The sequence below is a fragment of the Haemorhous mexicanus genome, chromosome 2 (genome assembly GCF_027477595.1).
Source record: "Haemorhous mexicanus isolate bHaeMex1 chromosome 2, bHaeMex1.pri, whole genome shotgun sequence".
NCBI lineage: Eukaryota > Metazoa > Chordata > Aves > Passeriformes > Fringillidae > Haemorhous > Haemorhous mexicanus.
In genome coordinates this window covers 82,515,870-82,537,631 of record NC_082342.1, presented here as the reverse complement: position 1 = coordinate 82,537,631, position 21,762 = coordinate 82,515,870, and the positions used below count along the sequence as shown (strand labels likewise).

Here is a 21,762-nt window from a genome sequence, read left to right as displayed (position 1 = left end):
AAACTGTAGAACAGATCAGCAGGTATGCAAATAAACATGACAGAGGAATGTCATCATGGCATGACTTCTTCTGCAGACTTGCTGTGACATATATAGGGAAGTGTGGTATGTGTGATATGTGTAACATGCTTGGATCACTAACAAACCTTTGACAATGTCTCTCACCACAGGCTTTTAAAGAAATTAAATTATCATGGGATAAAATGGAAGGTGGTCTTGATGTGAATTAACAATTGGTTAGATTGAAAGAAAAAGCACAGGAATATACAGCCAGTTTTCACAAGAGCTCTGGTTTTGCATTTGTGCTACTCAATATAGTCATTATTTATGTGAAAAACCAAGCAAGCTGCAAAATTACAAAGCCAACTCACTACTTTGAGCTGCAGATAGATTTGTCAGGTATTTATTCACACACACCACAAAGTCACAGCCAATATAGGGAATGGGAACCCTGGAGTCACCACAATTTAATTAAAGTCAGGAACTACACACTCACAGATGAAGAGCTCAGGGCTGGCTGGGAGAGCAAAGGGAGCAGCAGGAGTGAGCAGCTCAGGGATACCTGACAGGAACACCACAGTAGCTCTGCACCTACAGAGGCTGCACCAAGCAATTTTCAGAGACGCATTCTGCTGATCAAGAAAAGATTCAAAGAGTGACAACAATGGGAGGTCTGAAACACCTTCAACCTAAGGAGAACTAAGCAAACAAGTGCATTTAGATTAGGAGGAAATATGGATAAAATGACAGACATAAAATCATTAATGGTACTATGGAGAAACCAAATAGGAAATCATGTGTCAGAATAAGTGAATTAAGCAATATAACATGAAGTTTATCAGGCACCTGGTTTAAAAACAAGAGGAAAAGGAGGGACTTTTTCCATACCACAATTAATGGCATTATCACAGGATGTTATGATGGCAAAAATTTAAAATGCATTAATACATAGTTAGATGCATTCACAAAAGAAAGTCTGTCAAGGACTGTTAAACAAAGGAGCAGACATGACTTTCTTGCTCAAAGTCCTTGAACTACAGCCTGCCAAAAGCTGGGAGGGATCACTATTTTACTAACACTTCTTCCCATAAGTATTACTACTGACTATTATTAGAGGTGGAATGCTGGGCTAAGCCAGACTCCTGCCCGGAAATATCAAGGCTAAATAATTTCATTGCTGGCAAACCCCATCTTTTGAGAAGGAACATGCATAAGCAGCACCTGCTGAAGCCACAAGTCAGACAAAGGTTTGCTTCCTTCTGGAGAGCTGCACTTGTTTTAACATGTTCCTCTTGCATGAACACAGCTATGCTACATGTTTCTGGACTGGGTTAGGTGTAGAAAGTCTGTAATTTTGCCTACACTGAACAATCAGATTTACCTACTTCTGTTTTGTGGCCTGGTACTGAAAACCTCATTAGAGGTGAGTTATACAAGAGGAGCTTCTGGCCCCCATTTCAGGTGGCTGAGCTCAAATACAGTTCTGTGCTGATGAATTTGAAAGTAATTTGAGAAGTTACACACTTCCCAGAAGTCAGTAGCAGAAGGGGACGAGGAAGATAAAGGAGGAAGAAGAAAGAGGCCACTGTACTTCTGCAGGGATTTAGAAACTCAAGGCACTACAAAACAGCATTAAAGGTTGTTCTGCCTTCACATCCCCAGCCATGCCTGTAGCTCTCCTCCCTAAAATGGCTGTCAGGCAAACTATGAATCTGGGAGATGTCAAGAAAATGACCTCTTGATGAGATTTATGAAGCACTAACAGATTTATGCACCCACTCGTACAATGAGATATTTACCCACTTGCACAGCCTTACCACCACATTATAAATACAGTTATAGTTCATGCAGAGCAGCTACTCTGCTGTACTTCTCACCTGTTGATAAAAACATGCTTCAAGTGCCTTACAAAAAAAGTATATAAACTTTGGTTCCCTTGCAGAAAGTGAGCTTCCAGAGAGAAGTACATTTGCATTTTTCAGTATCACCACCCATTTCTAGCTCGAGTAACTAGAAAATATTTAGACCGTGTGTATGTTATTTCTCTTGGGAAAAACTGATTGAGCTGAAACCCAGAGAAAATCCTTCCCTTGGAAAGGAGGAATCAGTCATGCAGAAATTCCCAACTTAAATCTCTTTTCAGATAGGAGGCTAATCCACAAGCTCTCTCCTGCTTTGTGCATTCTTGCTCTGCCTCACACACTGCCTCACACACTGCCTCTTACACTTTCATGCAGACACACAGAACTCAAAAAAAATTTCAAACCCCAAGAAACCAACCAATCAGTTCCAACACTGTATTGGGTTGCCACTTCAGCTGCCCCATAAGTTCTATGGTGTGTGGTGGCTCTCCTGTTCTGCACAAACCATTCGAGGCCAGGGGGACTGGAGATCCCCTTCATCCACTGCCCAGACTCTCAGCTGTACAGCCAGATTAAATGAACCACATAAAACCACAGCTGGTTCCTACTGGCTCCCATGAGCTTGCAACAGCATAGCTGCCCAAATTTCCCCTCCTGCAAAGAAGAGAACACCAACAATAACTCAGGGATACATCTGAGCTGCTTGTCAAACAACAAAGCCCAGCCACCAACATGCCTTATGCTGCTGTGCAAAGAGGTCAACTCTTCATTGAGGTATCAGCACCACTTGTCAGATGACAGTCAATCTGTTAGTGCTTATTTTATCATGTTCTTGGGCTTACTTGTCTCCACTCGGCACTTATCCTGAAAATTTCAATACTGGCACTAAAATGACTGATTCAGTGACTCACCCCTACTTCTCCACTGTGATTTCAAAACAGTGCCACTCACCAGTCTGCAGCTCCAGCCAGAGCACCAACCTCACACAAGTGCTTCCCCACCTCTTCTGGTGACACTGAGTTCCCACAACGCTCTGCCTTATCTAGAGATCATACAAAACCATAAAAGTGTTTGGGCTACAGCTCTAGTCTAGCTCTTGGTACCTCATTTCACTTTGCATAACTCTGAACTGCCACTAATTCTGACACTGCTTCTTAACTAAAAGCAGCATTGCTTTGTTTTCAAATAAACAAAATGAGGCATGTCTCCATGAATGAATGTTTCCCTGGTACTACTCTGGACATTACCAGTGCTAGATACAGATCAGAATACTCGACTCCATTTAGTAGCAGGTAAATTTTATTCTGGAGCCACTTTTAGGCAACCAGTCAAACAGGACAGAAATAGGCCATTAAAATGTGTGACCTGTACTTTCCTATACACACCCAGAATCATGTTTATTCAGTCATGCACCACCACCTGGGACTTTTATGGCAAGCATAACACCTACAGGAAAAACCAGACCTCATTAGTGTGGTCAACTGTTTGCTCCAAATAGAAGATCTTTCAAAACTGTTAGGAAAGGAAGATGCCAGCTTTTCCCTCTCAGGCCTCTATTACCTTGATCCATGTTCTTATGCTCTCAGCATTAACTCTTCTCTTTCCATACACAATCAGAAGTCAGCCTTAACAATTTCCTACATATTACAAATCCTTCGAAGCTATTCTTGAGATATACTCATCCATCTTGGGAAGTTCACCACCTGAAAAAAACTTCTTTCATGTTTCCAATTTCAGCAGCTTATGATCCTTGTATTTTTCAAACAAACACTACAAAGAAATGGAAACAAGTATCAACTAATACCCAAACAGAAACTAAAAAGGTCTCAATCAGGTAAAGATAAGGCCAGGATGTAGCACAAGAGAAACAGCTGGCTGAAGGGAGAAGAAGGCCATGAAAGAACACTGCAAAAGCCCATCACATTACCAAGAACATTTCTTTATCCTTCAACTTCACTACAAACTGAAGGCAGAACAGCCTTTGACTACAAACAAAAGTAGCATCTGAGCACTGGACTGAGCTCTGATCATTCTGAAAAGGAAAGCTCAAGCAGAGCCCTTCTTTAAGTGTATATGAATAATGTTTGAATTTTCAGTCTTGCCTTTCTGAAGATGTATCTCTAACATTACAGGGTATCCTTTGATTAGACTCACAAAAAAATTTTCCGAGTCTCTGCAAAGGAAAAGAGAGTTCAGAAGCATGAAGGCATCTACTGTGGCTTATGTAAATGACATTTTGCTATAACAGGTTTTTAAATAAACTGTCTGCTCCATTCCTCAAAACACTGAGATGATCACAGCAAGAAAGAAAAGCAGAAAATAAACATGCCCACAACATGCATACAGTTTCCAGGAATTGTGGTTAGGAAGAGAATCGGCTTGTAGTTTATTTCATTTTCCCCCCAACAAGTGAAATCAGAGGAAATTCAAGGTCCCATGTGTAGGGGACAAGTCTCTTCTGAATACACAAGCAGCCATGCACAAAGCAGCCTGCAGGGGAAAGTGAGGTGACAATGTCTCAGAGACAAGCCCACTGGAAGGGTATCACACATCTCCTAAGATGCTGAACTTTGTAGACCAGGACTAGCAGCAGTAGCATCATGAGTTTTGCTTGACAAGAACTGGTTATTTTTCTGCAGCAAAAGACATGCAATAACAAAAAAAACTCCAAACCCAAACAAAAACACTCCACCAAAACAAACAAAAAATTCCACAAAAACCAAACTTTTTATGCAAGTGTCCTTCATATCATTTAAGAAAGATAACCTTAGATTGTAGTCTGCACCTTGGCAGTGTTCCTTTCCACTCCACTCCACAATTTATATACTTTACTAGCAAGACAAGAAATGTGGTCAAGTCAAAAAAGAAAAAGGGGAAAAAAAACCCCAAAACACACACACACAAAAAACCACCAAAAAACAAACAAAACAAAAAACTCCAAACAAACCAAAAGACAGCACAAGATCATATTTTAAAGTATTTTTAGATAAATTTTTTGGTTCAAATGAAAGAAAGGTAAACGAGGACTTAAGTTATTACTGAAAACCAAACACAATAGGTAGGAACAAAATTTTACATTAAAACTTCTGTTGCCATTTTCCTGTAGAAGTCCATTTCCATCAGCTGATTGAAATCTCAAAGATTCATTTGCAATTTAATGATGTGTTTGCCTTTACTTCAATATCTCTTTTTCCACAACCAGTACATTAAACAACATTTACACACTTTTTCAGTGTTATATCATCTTGGTTACATGTACTGCTCCTAAACCTTTTGTCTTAGAAATTAGCAGAGTACTTGTTTCTTTATACCAAAATGTCAATTTTACGACAGCATTAGGAAGGAACTAAAAATCAATAAGATGCCTTAAAAGTCAACTCTAAAAATGCATCAGAGTAAATTAAAAAAACCAAACCACAAAACACTACCACAAACAAGACTGTTATTTAAAACAGAATGATTGCTGATACATAGAGAGATTAAGGTTTTAGGATCATAATTAATTTTTTGATTCACTAATATTCAAATATACTGAAATATCAAGAAGTTCCTTAACTATCTAAAAGACACTGAGCTTGTGAGATACCTAATTTATGTGATGTCTTCAGTTAGATACCTGAAATTCTTCTTGCGCTTCAAGCTTTGATGCACATAATCCTAATTTTCTGCCAACTCTGCAAAAATAGCCTGTAAGAATGCTGGAACATGGAGATAATTATCTAGGAATAAAACAGAGAAGTAGCAGGTGTTGGAAGAGAGCCCATTTAAGTAATGAGAGGCATAGAAGTTCTTCCTCCAAGAAACACTACCTGGAATATTTCTGCCTGGAAAAAGTGATGTTTCTGGGAAATGAAGAGAAGGATGTACGAGGCAACATACTCAACTTTCAAAGTACTTATGGACTGGTACCAAAGAGGAAACAGTGATTGTGGTACCAGCTGCAAGTTGAACTGAACAGCTCAGGCTGACTCTTCAGGGCAGCTGTGAGCAATCCCTGGAAGGTGTGCAAGCAGCCAAGATGCACACAGCAGCTCACACGTAGAATAAAAGGTTGGCACCAATAAGGACCTGAAGACCTCACTATATTAAAACAGACACTAAATACAAACCAGATTGCTGTCTAGCCTTGCAATAATTTTGATAAGCTCTACTTGCTGCTAAGAGACTACAGAACTAGAACTCCTTTTGCTCAATAACTGCACAACAGTACAGAAAAACTACCAACACATTTCATTTTTGCAGTAAGGGAGGACGGATATAGGCAAGAAATCAAAATGTAAAGAAAAATGCCACATGAACACCATGTGCTGGTGTCTCACAAGCCCTAATTCTCCCCTTCTCACACAAAAGATTTCCCTGGATCACCTCTGGCCTGCTTAGGAAAACCACACTATTCTCAGCATATGGAATGTAGCAAGGCCAGCAAGAGCATCCCATGGACAGCAGATAAACTGCTCCTGCCCTTCCATTATGAACTGTGTTCGAGGCCAAATCCTGCAGTTTCATCACCCACATTATCTCCTGGGCTTGCTCTGATGGATCCTGGGTTTAGTTCAGCCTCTAAGTGAATTACACCTCTTTGTTCACCAAGTCAATTTTCAATGAAACTTCCAGAAAAAGCACTCAGGTTGCTACTAAAAAAAGCAGGCACACAGTCATGAACTTGACATTTTTATCCTTCTGTCAATGAAGTGTGAGTCTTGGAATTACTAGGACTAGTTAGCAGTCAGTTAGGGAATACTGTGTGTACAATTTAGGAGGCTCATGGCTCTGTTCTCATCTCTCTACAGTGCATAAGTGAAGCCATCAGGTCTTGTAAGTTAAGAAAAAAAAATATATTTTCTTTTTAATGGAAGACAATGTAATGGGAAAAAAAAATTATGCATATGAGTATCCAGTCATTTTAAAGTCTTTCCCCCCCCCAATTAGTAAATACTAAGCATGAAGAACCAGCCAAGCAGCCAAACGCAACATTGCTTTAAGGGAAATAAATAGTATGTTACCACAGCCCTCAGCTTGCAAAGTGACTCTGACTTTTTGCATGTTCTGCAAAAATAAGATACCCTTTAGGCAGCTCTTTTAATGGCTTCATTCAGTAAGGAGACTTCAACGTTGCATTCATTTAATGAAAAAAAAAAAAAAATTAGTGTCTCTCAGTAACTCAGTACTGCCAGAAGCAGAGAACCTCTGTTAATGTATATGAGGCCCAGTGACACCTTACTGAATTCCTGTAGTAAAGTCAGGCTTGCTTCAAGGGCCCTAAAATGATCTGAAGTCCACAAGTGAACTCCTTATTAAAGACAGTTTTTAAAAATAAGGGTGACCCTTTAAAACTTTCATAGTCTCACAGGCCTCTAACATCTTACAGAGGAGAATCCAGGCTCCACTAACATTTCTGGTATTTCACTCCCCTGTTTTGTCTCTAGCATGCCCAAGAAATTCCAAGATAGGCTTCTGCTATCATCCTGCAGCTGAAAAGCCAGACATACTAACCAAAATAGGTCATCATGCCTTACTAACACAGATAAAATGAGTAAGCATATGGTAACAAAAGGGAACCTTCAGGTTATTAATCACAAACTGCTTCAGCTGGGCATAAAAATAATGAGTAGTTACACTTCAAGAAAACAAATGCATTTAATATTTCCTGTATCATGGAAGACAGCAGTGAGATTAAAATTATTAAAATTCAGAAGAGAGACTGGCAGATCTAATTGCAGTGGTCCAGTAAGTAGGTTACTCGGGATCTTTCTGGAAAGCCAGCTGCCAGGAAGAAAAACCCCTTCACTGTGAGTCCTCCTGAAGTGCTCTGTCCCAAAGGTGACAATTCCCTGCTCTAGCAATGAACAATCCAGGGCAGAGAAAAAGCTTCCCAGGGAACAGAGGAGGCTGACACAGCCAAGCAGCAAGGGAGCAAACTATCTGCAGAATAATGAAGTGTGGGAGCATGTAAGAGATGTGGTCTGCAAGTTGAGTGGGAAGATTAAAGATTTAGGAAGAAACTAGAGCAGTTTGAAACAGACCAGTTTACCAGCAGGAAAGATCCCCAACAGTACGATCACAAACTACGAAGTAGATTTTTCTTTTCCTTTTAATGGAAGTAGTGGTATTTCAGACATCTGAAAGATGCCTGAACAAAAACTTGAGTCCTTATAGGGAGCACCCTTGAACTAGATTATGGATACAGAAAAGCCCATTGCCAAGATTCTACTAACACTGGCTCCAGCCTGTAGTTACCTAAAACTTGTCCTTTAATCAGTCACTGAAAGTACAGCTCTGCAGGCAATGGAAACAACAGCAATCTACATACTACAAATCACTGAAAAAATAAAGCATGTAATATCAAATGTAATTACCATTCAGAATGTAAGGGGCTGTCCATTACAGAGTAAAATGTGTTTACTGATCAAAGTGTCTCAAGTTAAATGACAGAAAGATATTGAGCTGTAAATCCCTAGGAAAAAAAAATATTTCTCTTTATGGAAAAAACTAATATGGAATAAAATAAATATCTAAATAAATCAGATAATTAATAGTAATATTCTTTTAATAGTTGATAACTGTCTCAAAATCAGTGCATTTTTATCATACATACAGAACAAAGTATATGCAGAACTTACACAACAAAGAACAGAACTTTTTAAAAACGTTAAGTTTGAATCTTGTGATGATCACAAAGAACATTTTCAAATGACTTCCTTTCAGCCACATGGGAGCAAAAAAGCCTTTAAAACATCCATTAAGATAATTCTCCAAATCTGGGCTTGCCATTTGCAGTCTAAATCATACCAATCACATACAAGATCTGTTACATTTAAAAGCTTCATGCCAAAAAACCTGAAGTTTTATTGGGCCATCAAACTGCCAGATGAGCCTCCAAGGATGTGCATTCCTTCCTCATTGTTAAGAAAGCTGTAGGACTAATGGAAAAAGAGCATTACTCAAAACTTACATACTTACACTTTTGTTGAAGATATAAACAAACTGCTTACAAATTCCAGGACTACATGTCAGAAGAAATTTTGGCTATAAGTTTACTGAAACTTAAAGATACACAGTGGGTCCTTCCACTACATTTACCTTATCAAAGGAAACTCTGAATACGACAGATATTAAGGATAAATATGATGGAATGCTATCACAGATAGTTACTGCATTTAAAAAAAGGAGTTGAGAAATTAAAACATGAATAGAATTCAAGAAGGAAAACAAGCTAATACTGAACAAATAACCAATATAGCCAGGTTTGGAGAAAACCAAATAATACTTAACACTTGAAAAAAGTAGCATCAGTAACATCCAACCTTCATTAATGGAATTATTCAGATGGCAAACTCTTCTCCCTCTATTTATAGTAGAAAAGCCATAGATTCATTAATTTTAAGTGCTCAAATACATTTCCCTAATCAGCCTTCCAATAGCAACAGTATGGTTTGTTTTGGTTGGGTTTTTTTAATAAACTGTTATTAAAACTAACACAGGAGGAATTGTTCTTCCTGGTATGTCAACAGCAGCACACATGACATACAGAAATAGAATCCCAGAACCTCAGTTGACATCAGGTTTTTCTTTTACCCTGAAAGAAATTCACCCTTATTAATGAATCTGAAAAAAATCCCACAAATCCTGCTAAAACACTAACAGTCTATGGATACGGGAATTTCGTGGAGGGGGAAGAAGGGAAACTAAAGGGTGGACAAAAGAAACTGGCACAAAGAAATGGGTTAGTGTTTTCCCCTCTAACACGAACTAATTGCATACTGGGTAAGGATAATCCCCCATGACATTCCATGTGTTCAAAGGTCAAGACTTTTGCTTTTCAACTGTCCCCATCACATGTTATTCCCTGAAGCTGTCCCACAGCACAGACACTCTCAAACGTGAGGGTTAAGGATTCTAGCCCTGCACAGTGAAACACTGCACCAGGCACACCGTAGCCCTCAAGGAGGGCAGATGAGCACACAGCACAATTAAACAAGAAGTACAAACAATAAACACAGAGCCAAGAGCTTCTAAAGGCTATTGCAAAGTCTATTCCAAAATAGCAGAGACACGCTACTAACACAGTCTTTTTCACTGCATTTAAAGTACTCTTTTCACCTATGTTGTTGTGCAACTTTAAATTAAAAGCAGAGCTCCCCTCTCTTGCTGTTTGAGGAGCACCTATGGAATACAAGACTGGCACCACTGGGAAAGCACACAGCCAAGTGGGACCCCTGTCCTCCCCATGTTCAGCTACAGAGGAAACACTCCAGCCACTGCACCAGACATGAAAAATCATTGTTTGTCAAACACAAATATATACATGCGTGTGTGTGTGTGTGTGTGTGTGTGTATACATATTTTTATTTATATAGATAAATGTAAGATACAGCCCTGAAAACAAGCACCTGGGCCGTTGCTATTGCTCCCCATAGTCCTCTAGAGCACAAGCAATTTGATTAAACTTCCTCAACAGGAGAGCACTAAATAAACACTGTAAATTAACAAAACTATGCTGATGATCTAGTTGCAATTACTTCCAATTGATTTGAGTCTTTATTGTTCCCTCAAGCTTTAAACTTTGTAGATAAAAAAAGGATCAGGCCTTACTGGAGGAATACCAAAGAAGGAGTTATGAAACTTTCTTTAAACACATTCAAAAGCAACCAGACTAGCTTGTCCTCCTGACAAAATCGCAAATAAATTTAACCTGGGAGTTTAGGGAAAAAAGCTGGGCTATTCCAGGGTTTTCCATAAACAAGCAAGTTAATGCTTAAAATAAACTCACTCACTGGTGAACATACATACATACAAACCAGAAATTGCTGCAGCATATTTTATTTCATGAAAGTTAGAGACTGCCAAAAGATTTAAGGGAATTCTACCCAGCTGATTCAATACAATCCAGCTTTCAGGAACTTCAAACTCTTCTGAGTTGAACCAAACTGTCACCTGATTGCAACAGGACACATTTGCACACTAGTGAATTGAGTTTGCTTACTATGATACAAATATTCCATGAGAAAAAGAAAAGCAGGTATTCTTATTCCATTCCTGGAAACTCCTCTGCAGAACAATCCAGGAGTAATCGGCTGATTTTAAAACATTCTTTTAGGTCCTGAGACACATACATACATACACACATACATATATATGTATGTATGTTGGTTTCATAATTAATTTTCAGATATTAATTTCATTAATAGACTCAATCTCCTTGTAAGAGCTAGAACTATTATTCTGATTAATTTTCTCTTCCATGTCTCCAAATCACATTTTCCTTGCCAAGATGGAAACATTTTTTCTGAAATTCTTTCTTCTCTGAGGTTAGCCCAAAAAACTGCCACAGATACAAGGCTTCTAGACACATTTTACATTTTTCTGTAGACATTTTTTAGATGTACAGCTACCATTTTCCCTTCATGGCACACATCCAAGTATCAGTTCCAATCCTGGTGTGCTTTTAAGTGGAAAGAACTTTGTTCAGGTTAGATGAGGCATTTTGTTTTGACAAAAGCAGGCAGAAAAGTACAATACAGACCCTTCCTCAGGATTTTTTCTATTGAATTATGTTTACACCAGAATTAAATTTTTTGAGCTTTCTTGACAGACAGACATTATCTCGCCCCGCAGCTCTACATATCCTCCTATCACACTGATCATGAAGAAAATTCAAATGCAAAGATGAAGAGGCATACCTAGCTCTCTGATATTTTCTTTATATGACACAGGAAGGGAAAAAATGTAGTTCTGTTACTTATATCCATCCATTGTGGTACATGCTCAAACAGCTCACCAACTCTAGAGCTAACCACTCCAGCTTTTCATAGGTTATTCTTTCTCCATGTAATGGCTGTTCTCGTTATTTCACCTATTTTCTGCTTTAAATAGTTCAAATAAGAACATAATGCATGTATGTTCAAGCATTATTCTCACTTTTGAGGAAAAGAACTTTGAAAGAAAATTTAATAGTTTTATGTACTGCCCGAAGAAATTCCAGTAACGATTTAAGGGAGTCAAAGCAACTCTAGCAAATACTCAATTAAGAACAATATTGTCTTCAGTTTTAATGCTTTCAGATATATGTCTGAATTTTCTTGAATTCATAGACTGTTGGGTTGTTAGGGTTTTTTGCAGCGAAAATGAAAAGGTTACATATCCTGGTTCTAGAAAAATAAAATTCTTCTGAGCTCCCTCTTCTCATCAGATATAGAAAAATATACACACACCCTATTCCATCACAACGATGATCTAATTTTTCAGTCATACACTTGCAGCATGCTGCTATTAGTCCCTAGCTCGCCTCCATCATGCCCATTCTCTTCATTCAGGAAGACAGGAATGGCTACCCTGTATTGGGTTTTCTCAAGCAGAGAGCTACCATCAAGTGTTATTTGCTTGTCCATTGCTTCAAATGATCCTTGAAGCAATATTACAACTAGAAACCGCTCCAGCGATTCCTCTGGTGCCTCAGTGTGCACACACTGCACACAAAATTAAGGGACAAATGCTTAAGTCCAGGGCATTACCCAGTGGATAATTTCTTGGTTCAGAATGTGAAATAGTCCTTGATTTGCATTTAAAAAGCTGGACAGCTGGAGTTAAAAATCCCGCAGATATCCAGCTCCTGCATCATCACTTCGGTACTTCATTAGATGAAGTCATACTACTTCACAGCTCCAGGAAGCATTCCCAGATAACTGTGGGAAATAGCACTTGGGGTCAATATGGGCAAGGATTTTGATGAAGGTGTCACTTTCTGAACAGGCTTCATTAGCGCCACACTTATTTCCTGCCCCCGAGACCCACCATGGAGAGGTGCTCACACGTGGTGACTGACACAGCCAGTAACAACCCCTGGTTCCCACACAAGTGATGCTCTTCCCTCAGCCCCCGTGGGGTGAAAAGCCAGTGTGGCTGGCTCCACCACACACTCCCTGCCCTGCCAGACCCTCTCTGACACTGTCCTATTTACTAATTTGCTAATTAGATGGCAGGAGGCTGCATTAGCTCTGGGCAGGACCTGTGTGGCCACCCAGCCACACATGTGCCACAGGGACAGCTGACAGGCAACACAGGTGACCTTCAGCAGCAGGGATCTGAGTCTCTCCTCTACCCACCACTCACCTTTTAATTAAGCTTCACTCTTTGCCTGGCATGGCTGAAGCTGCCTGCCAGCTGACTGAGGTACAGACAGAGAACACTCAGAAACAAAGGCACAACACCACCGTTCAAGCCTTAATTGTAAGCAATATTTTTAAAAATTGAGATGGAAAAGCCTGCCCCATAAAGTTACAACCAAAAGCTTCTCCTCTCTCACAGGTCTGTTTACAAATGCTTCTCTTAAAGGTTCACTTCTGACTCACATGTTTTAGGCAAATGGATCCTACACCCTTGGAATTGTGCCGTTTGTGACCTATCTCAATACTCAAATATTACTATTAAAAGCAGAGCTGTGAGCAGCACTTAATTAGAATGCCTTTTAAAACATTTTTTACATTCAAATGATAGAGTCACTTGCCCTTCTCCCCACTGCAATACTATCACACCATCTGCTTTGTCTTTATTTTATTTATTTCCTATTGAGACATTTTGAAGGGATTTTCTGCTAGCTTCAAGTTGAATATTTATTGACCTCACATTGTAGATACACTTTCCTTTTTGCTCATTTTCTGGGTTTTTTTAATGGTTTCTAGTATTTTTCATAGTACTGAAAATTATGATCAACATTTCAAAGGACACAGGAGGGGAAAATGGCACTCTGCACCAAAACATTAAACAATGTTATTTTCCATATTACACCAATCAATTCAGCCAAAATGGCTAATGAACAACACAGGCTACAATGGCCTAACCACACAGTTATCTTCCCACATGCACCAACTGATGCCTCTGCTTAAAAAGCACTATTGAATGTTTAATATGTTAAAGGCAAACACAACAGCTTTAGGTTTTACAAACTCAGTGGAAAACAGATTATCAGGAGGAATTCCCACCATGATAAGATAGGAGCTGAGGTCTTCAAATTGAAAAAGAATGAATATTAGCCAAGGAGGCTAATCTCAGAGATTCACACAAAGTTTAACTTCTAAAATGCATGGGGACTATTTAGTTCATAACATTATATATATGCTTCATTTTCTAAAAGGTAGAGCAAATGAATACCCCCTTTCCATTTCTCCCTTTAATATTTTCTGTTATTTTTAAGAGCCTTAACACTAACCATTTCCTGGAAAATAGGAAACTCCTGAGGAAAAAAAAAAACTAAAAACCAACATAATTTCTGTAGATTCTTACTTTTACAAGAGCTTTACCTTCCTTTTTAGACTGAATGTTTGAGAAAGTAACTTCAGGCAGGAAAAAACTAAACAAATCCTACTTTTCCTTAATCTGAAAAAGATATTGCTACTATACAGAACAATAGCTGGCCAGAGACTTCTCAGTTGTAATCACTGTTACTGCAATCATAAGACTGTAGAGAATTAACAAAATAAAAACAAATCGAATTAAATTCACTTTGATGGTAAGCCACAGCAAACAACAAAATAATTTGAAATACGAGAGAGATGGACAGAAAAAAAAAAAAACCACTTAATCCCCAAACAACATCCCATCCTGCCTATAATCATAGGAAGATCAGGGTGGCCAGGGAAATGCTCCAAGTCTGTCTGATACCTGCTGTGATCCCAGAGCCTCCGAATTATGTGAGGCTGTCTTCCAACTCAACAGTGAAATCATCACATCCTCTCTTCCTCTAAAAAATTTAAGATTTATGTTCACTTATTTTATTATGCAAGGGAAACCACCTCCTTTTAAAGTAGCATTAAAGTCTGATTGGGATTTCTGCCTCTCTCTGTGCAATAATATGTTTTAAACCCAACTCATAATAAAAAAGGCAACTATGGAAGACATACTTGCTATTTCATATAATAATTTAATGGTATCCTTCCCCTCCCCTGAACTTTCAGGCCAAAATCAATGCCACACAAACCTGCTGAACAGGAAGCCTAATTATTCTAACATGTGCAACCAAAGCGATAGGGAGTTTCTCAGTAAAGCTGATAAGGAGAGACATAAAAGACTAATGAGCAGCCTGCCGGTGCTCCATTGCTAGGCTAGCAAAGGTCCCCACAGAACACCTTCAGTATTGTTCCGTGCACAGACAGAGGCTGGGACACATCCAAAAATAACACGCAGAGGTTGAAAGAGTGAACACATAACATCTGCAGCTCAGGTTCTTAATCCAGGCACAGAAATAAATTATTTGAAAGAGTGTAACCAACAGAAAAATGCCTGATGTGGCGTAGAAAGAGCCAATTAAATGAGCTCAGGTTACTGAGCAGATAGACCCTTCGTGCTGTCAGAATACAATGCCAAATGTTTTCTTAACCCATGTCTGTGGTGCAGGTGACTGAAAATAAAGACCCTTGATTAAGGAGACACAGTCATCAGTATTATTAGTGACCAGCGATCAAACTACTGTGCCTGCAACAATCAGGCATGAAAGATGCAGAAAGGCCAGTGGTGGCAAGCAGAAGCAGCAGCCCCAGAGCAGAAAAGGAAGCACCCAACAATACCCAACAATACCTGTTACTGCTAGGGTTTCCAGTTTACCAGTAAGTCACCTTTTGACCGACAAAAATGTGTGTTCTTCCCCAGCAATGTTTTGTGCAAGACAGCCCAGGTGCCTGAGTAGTTTGTCCCCGAGGCAGCGATGCCTTATTCCCTCTGTACACAGAGCACAGTGCCTGCCTGAGCTCAAGCACAGCTGTTCCAAACAAGGATGGCTTGATACTCTGCTCAGAAAGTCTCAGCTTTTCCTCAGCTAAAACTGGCCATGTCACCCATCTCTTGCTGCTGAATTTCTGAAATATTTTGTGTATTATACTCCTGAATACCTGATGTTATAGAAATAGATGCTCTGGGAAGACCTATACCTAGGGGAGGAGGGGAGCGTCCTCTTTGGTTGCACAACTTTTCACTTCTCTTACCCCTAACGAGGGAGAGAACCTAAAACAGCAATTTAGCAAGCCTTTCAAGACAGCAGGATCACATGTCAAATGGGAGTGTAATAGCTTCTTAACATACTTCCATTATGGCAAATCCAGTCACCCTGCAAGGTCCAAACCATTAATTTCTCCCCACCCCAGGACAGCATATTTGGAAGGAAATGGGGATTGAAGTCATTGTTAACATTGCTACACATTTGATAAATCTTGTGCCATGGGTCAGCAACCTCCAGTGCTGACACCAAAAACCTGATTTTAATGGTAAGCACCGGAGCAGAGCATTGGCAAGGCAGCACCAGTAAGGGAAGCAGTGTCTCAGAGACACAGCCTCCCACTTTCCAGGGAGCTTTTACCACTACATCCAATTTATAACCTGGGAAGGAAAATGTTGTCTGCAAACACCATCCCTGCCTTATGCCAAAATATCAACCAAACCCCCCAGTTTTCCTCATGCCTAGTAATAAACTGGTATTGTTTAAAATCTTCTCCTGAAAGCCTCAGTGTCAAGATTTCATGGCTTGAGAAAGTTTTTTTTCTCCATATTATACAGTGACACAAAACCGGATTTTGCTGCACATACTTCACTGTGTAACACTGAAGGGCATGCTACAAAAATCAGTTCCCACACGAGATCAACAGAAAACAGAACTTTAGCACCTTCCTGAACTTCACCAACAAAGCTTCATTTTATTTGAGCACCAGCTAACAGAGACACCATTCTTTTTTTCTTTAAGTCCTTTTTGACAACCAAGCATGAGAAACAATTTCCTCCATTTATATTTCCAGAATAAGGGAAAAAGAAATGTCGTTGCAAAGGATCATCCCTGCTTCCCAAATCCCCCAAAAGGCATATCGTATTTTCCTTTCTCATAACATTTAATCAAGTCTGCTTCATTACAGACAAGGTCAAAAAGCTCATCAGGCTGCAATTTATGACAAAGAAGATAGTGCCCACAAAGCACAAAGACTGATCTGTCTGATTTGCCTACATTTCTGCAGGCCAAATTTACTGACATTTTGCACTAATTCAAAGCTGACTTGAGCCTGATGACCTTTTATACCTCTGTAATTAGTCTTCTGTGCCTTCACAACCAGAAAAACAAGCCGTTCCCTTACACCTGAATTCAGTGGTCCATCTGTAAACTACAAACTTCACCATCTACTCAGCCAGCCAAAAAAGTACACAAAAAAAAAGGAAAAATAGAAAGAAAGAAAATACACAAACTGCAACCTTTAAAGTGAAGAAACTGAGCTTCAAAAAAGGGATTTTAAGATAAACATGCCAATTTCTAAAAGAAGAAAAAGAAAAAGCAGAACTAGTTGGTGGACCCAAGTTCAATAAACAGCATTTTTATCATGCTTTTCTAAAAAAGCCAATATAAAATAAGGGCACTGGCACAGACAAGAACCATGAAAAAACAGTCGGGGGAATAAAATCAAACCAGAAACCAAACCCAGCAAGTTTAGTCCCTAACACTAACAGTGCAGCACAAAAAGTACAATGCTAATACATGGATTCAGCACTAGAATTTAACCAAAATGATTAACACAGAGGTTTAAGTGCTGAAAACATCCACTAAAAGCTTCACTTATGTATATAATCAGGGTTTGTAACCCAATCCTACAGTTACAAAAAACACTTCCTAAATATGAACATTAAAAAGATGAGTTGAGTCAATCCTCTGGAAGTTCTGGATCCAGATGCCCGCTGCAGTCAGCAAGATGCAGATCTGCTTTTCCCCAGATGGAGCAGAGGAGAGGCCAAGGTCAGAGCACTGCCCTGCACTTCAAATTCCAGTCTCGGAAAGAGGGAAGGACAACCACTAACAAGCAAGGAATGGCCAACACTGTTCTCTTTTACCTTGTAAAACCTGAGGGGACGAGCTCAGCTGGCGATGAGCACTTGATTCTTTAGCCCTGGGTTTCTCTGCCCTACAACCTACTTGTGCCTGCAAACACTGTGGAAACCATACGCTCCTGTGGGCCACCTTCCCCAGCTCCATGCCCTGACACATCGCAGTCTGGGAGTCTCCACAGCAGTCAGTCCCTTTAAGAAAAGCATGCCCAAGAGCAAGTAAAGACTTAATGTAAGGATATTTCAAACCAGAGAAGCATTTCTTTTGCATAGCTCCATCACGAAGCATACATTATCTAAAAAGCTGCCAGAACTGGCAGCCTTGTATTCATCAATGTCAACATTTTTTATATATTTTCTTTTTAGAAGAGCTGCTAATTATCATCACACATGAATTTTTTAAGTGGAAGTTTGGGTTTTTTACTAAGTTTAATTAATCTAAAAATCAGCAGGGAAAATTTACTGGGAAACTCTATAAATTCAGAATTCTCTATCTGAATTTTAATGCAGAAATACATCTCATAGGGCAAGTCTTTCTTTTTCCTGTTTCAAATCATCACATTTAAGTGGTGATTCCCCTCAGGTCATTTATCTTCCACAATTTCATTTCAAAAAGTTTGGTTACAAGTAGAATGCTTAAAGATATTGATTACAAAATGACTAATGAACTCTGTCAACCTGAGGGAAAAAAAAAAAGGAAAAAAATCCAATTTGAAGTCCAGTCATTAAATAAAAGTCAAGCTTGGATATTACATATTCAATCTCATTCCAACTTTTGACTTTGTGAAGTTCTACGTTGCTGTTTGTTTGAATATTTTGTCCACTTTCCTAGTGTGTTTGGTTTGCTCAAAAACCAGAGTGCAGAAAAACAGTAATTTAATTGACTGCACAAGACAGTGCAAAAAAACAAGCTGAGAAATACAGCTTTCTACCCCTTCCCATGATGACAAACTGGCCCTACTGCCAACTACCCCTTCCACAGGGATCTGCAGTTCTACATTTGAACTTAATTCCATAGGGATAAAAGAATCTGCACCATGTTTGGACAGATACAGCCATGTCTAAGCTTTCAAAAATAGCCATCGTAATTCAATACATTACAAATAACCCTCATCTTTGTTATTTGCAAAGGAAAGGAGACTCTGCCAAATCCTGGAGCAAAACCGTATCTAAGAGAATGAAGTTCTCAACTGGAAAGCACAAGCATTTGGCGGGACTCCTGAGCCACAGGAGTTGTTACCCTTTGCTGAGCACCGACACTTCTGACACTGGAGAAGGCCAGGGCAAAAGGGGGAAAATGAGCAGCCTCACTTGGCCTCACCAAGAGCCCGGTGCTCGCTTCAAGTGCACGGCAGGGGAAGCACGGGCAACGCAGGGAGCTCTGCACACACAGCTCCGGTCCCGCCCCGTCAGCCCCGAGCTTCCAGACCCTGGCGGGTCGGACACGTGAGGGACGGCTAAGAGGATTTCGGACTTTCCTGGGAAGCAGGAGCACTTCTGAAAGGCTCAGATCCACCAATTAGCTAGATATCACGATTCTTGCATAAACATCCAAAAGTAGAGGACAGAAGTATTTCAATTCAAAGGGAACTTTTGGGGCTTTTCTTAAGTGACCTCCTCCAGAATTTTATTTTTCTTGGCTTGATTCTAACACCAGCTGCTTGCTGTGAATTGGAAGCAATGTGGAGCAGGAGTCAAGGTATCTGAGAGATATGAATAACAGAACGGCTGATCGATGCTGCTCTTTTAGAGCAATCACCTTTCCACTCTCGAGGGACAAATCTCTTTGAAGGTAACCCAAGTAAGAAGGCTGTGACCGAAAAATATACGCTACGCAGTAATTTCATGCCGGCAATCAAGCAAATCCGGCAACTTTACATCAATTCCAAGGAGTTTACGCGTGCTTTGAAAGGAGAGAAAGCAGCCGTATCACAAAAGCTGAGTAGGCCTACCGCACATGATCTCCCGCTCTGGAAATAAACTGCAGTTTACGCTAAACTTTGCCCAGCGGTTCCCGGCTGTCTGAGGCTGAGCATAACGAAAAGAAGGCAACGTTCGCTTTGAAACCGGCGAACTCGCCAGCCTGGACACGGGCAAGGTGATGGCAGAGGTGCGGAGTGCACCAAGCTGGAGGCACCTCTGCGCACCCCTGCGTGGGAGGGGAGGAGGGAGAACCGGGCGGCTGCAGCCGCTACAGCCACTCAGGAAACCCGGGGTGGTGGCCCAGGCCAGGAGCGAGCGGGAGCCCATCCCGTCCCGTCCCCGCCGGGCCGCCCCGAACCGAGGCGGGAGAGAGGCGCTGCCCTCGCACGCCCCCCGGAGCGGCACCTCCCAGCCGGCTGGGCTAAACCCTTCCCCGGGCCGCCCCTACAACTCCGCCGGGCACCGCACGCCCCTCCAGGGCTCTCGCCCCGCCGCCGGCACCGGGGGCCGGGTCCCAGCCCGGGGCGAAACAAAAGGCACGGAGCTGCGTTGCCGCCCTCGCCGGCGCCCGGACTGCGCCCGGCCGCGGTAGCCCGGGGACGCGGGGAAGGGCGAGCGGTCCGGGCGCCGCTCTGCGCGGAGCCTGCCCGCGGATTACCCGCGGTAATGGGATTACGCGGGGCCGAGGGGGGTGTCCGCCGGGCTGTCACAGCCCGAGGAGGGGGCGGCGGTGACGGGGGCGGCGCTCGGAACCAGCGGCTGCCGCCCGCCCCGGCCGCCCCGCGGGCGGGTCCCGCCGCTCGCCTCGCAGCCCCGGCCGCGGTGCCCGGCGGGGCGGGCGCCACCCTCCGCCGCTCCCGCCCGGCCCCATTGTTTGCCGTGCCGCCCTTACCGTGCGTGGGGCTGGGGCGGCGCGGGCTCCCACCGGCTCTCCTCGCTGCGGCTGGTGCAGGGGCAGTCGCGCTTGGCCGCCGGAGGTCCGAGCCATTAAAAGCTCCGCGGAGAGGAGGAGGAGAAGGCGGCGGCAGGAGCGGCGGCGGCAGGGACAGGAGGACAGCGAGGGGCTCGCAGGAGCAGGGTCGCCATGTCCGGCTTGGCAGCGGGGGGAGCCCACCGGGCCGGCGCGGAGGAGAAGGGAGGCAGGCGGCGGCGGAGGGGCCGGTCTTGCTGCCGCCCGCAAACCGGGGGAGCGGGAACTGGACGCCGCTCGCCGCCGCTCTGCCGCGGCTGCACCTCCCTCCCCTAACCCTGCCCCCTCCCGGAGGGGGAGCCGCCGGCGGGAGGAGGCGGCCGAGAGCCCCCTCCAGCGTTCGCGGGCGGCGGCGGCCGCTCGGATCGGCGCTGCCGGCGGCGCAGCGAGCGGGGCGCCCGCCCCGGCCGTGGTACCCGGGCAGCCCGAGCTGGAGAGAGGCGGAGGCGCGGCGACCACCGCCCTGCGCCGCTGCGGTGCTGGGAGGGCTCCAGATATCCCCAATCTCCTCTACCTCCGCCTCCCGGGCACCAGGAGGGACGAGCAGCGCCCAGGTGGCCGCGGTGTACGGGAAGGGTTAAACCCGGCTGCAGCCCCGGGGCAGGGAGAGGGCGAGGCCCCGAGGGTCTCTGTCCCTTCCTGTGGATTTTGGGGACCATCGGGTGTAGGCGGCCAGCGGGACACCCCGCAGGAGGGCCCTGCCCTGCCCTGCCGCCCTGTCTCGGAGAGGGAATTGCTCGCCGACAGTCGGGAGGCTGTGAAAGTAGGCGGGTCCTGCAGGAGGAACCGGGACACTGCCTCAGCGGCCGTGTGTGCATTAATGGGTACCCCGGCTCTTCTGCCTTAGGAGAGAGGCTTCAGGAGCCAGCAGGGAACAGAGCGGTGCTTCATGTGCAGGGAGACGTCCCTCCACACTCACCTTAGTCCCAAGTGCTTGTCTGAGGTGCCAGAGAAACCAAAGGACCGGGCGTGTGTGAACTGTATTCACATTTATGGGTACAACTTTGTCATAAACTCTATTTTCGTCCTTGTTAGACAAACACAGATCAGTAAAGTTTAACCAGTAACAGCAATCTGGGCTTCGGGTTCTTTCTCTCATAAGAGCCTTCAGCACATCAGAAAGGAGCCGAGAGCAGGCAGAGGGGCAGGGCTGGGTGCTGC

At 42.7% G+C, this 21,762-nt stretch overlaps 2 protein-coding genes across 6 annotated transcripts in view; one reads left to right on the top strand and one right to left on the bottom strand.

Annotated features, from left to right (window-relative positions):
- Positions 1 to 20,664, bottom strand: part of FARP1 (FERM, ARH/RhoGEF and pleckstrin domain protein 1) — a 200,858-nt gene extending 180,194 nt beyond the window's left edge. For all 5 annotated transcript variants that reach the window (XM_059839267.1, XM_059839268.1, XM_059839269.1 and 2 more), the window contains exon 1: positions 20,524 to 20,664. The gene's annotated coding sequence lies outside the window, so the exon portion shown is untranslated. The remainder of the gene's footprint in view (positions 1 to 20,523) is intronic.
- LOC132324211 (collagen alpha-1(I) chain-like) lies at positions 20,298 to 21,448 on the top strand. The gene is made up of 2 exons (XM_059840311.1): positions 20,298 to 20,524; positions 20,584 to 21,448. Exons 1-2 carry the CDS (start codon positions 20,298 to 20,300, stop codon positions 21,446 to 21,448), a joined length of 1,092 nt encoding a protein of 363 aa, XP_059696294.1.
- The last annotated feature ends 314 nt before the right edge of the window (positions 21,449 to 21,762 follow it).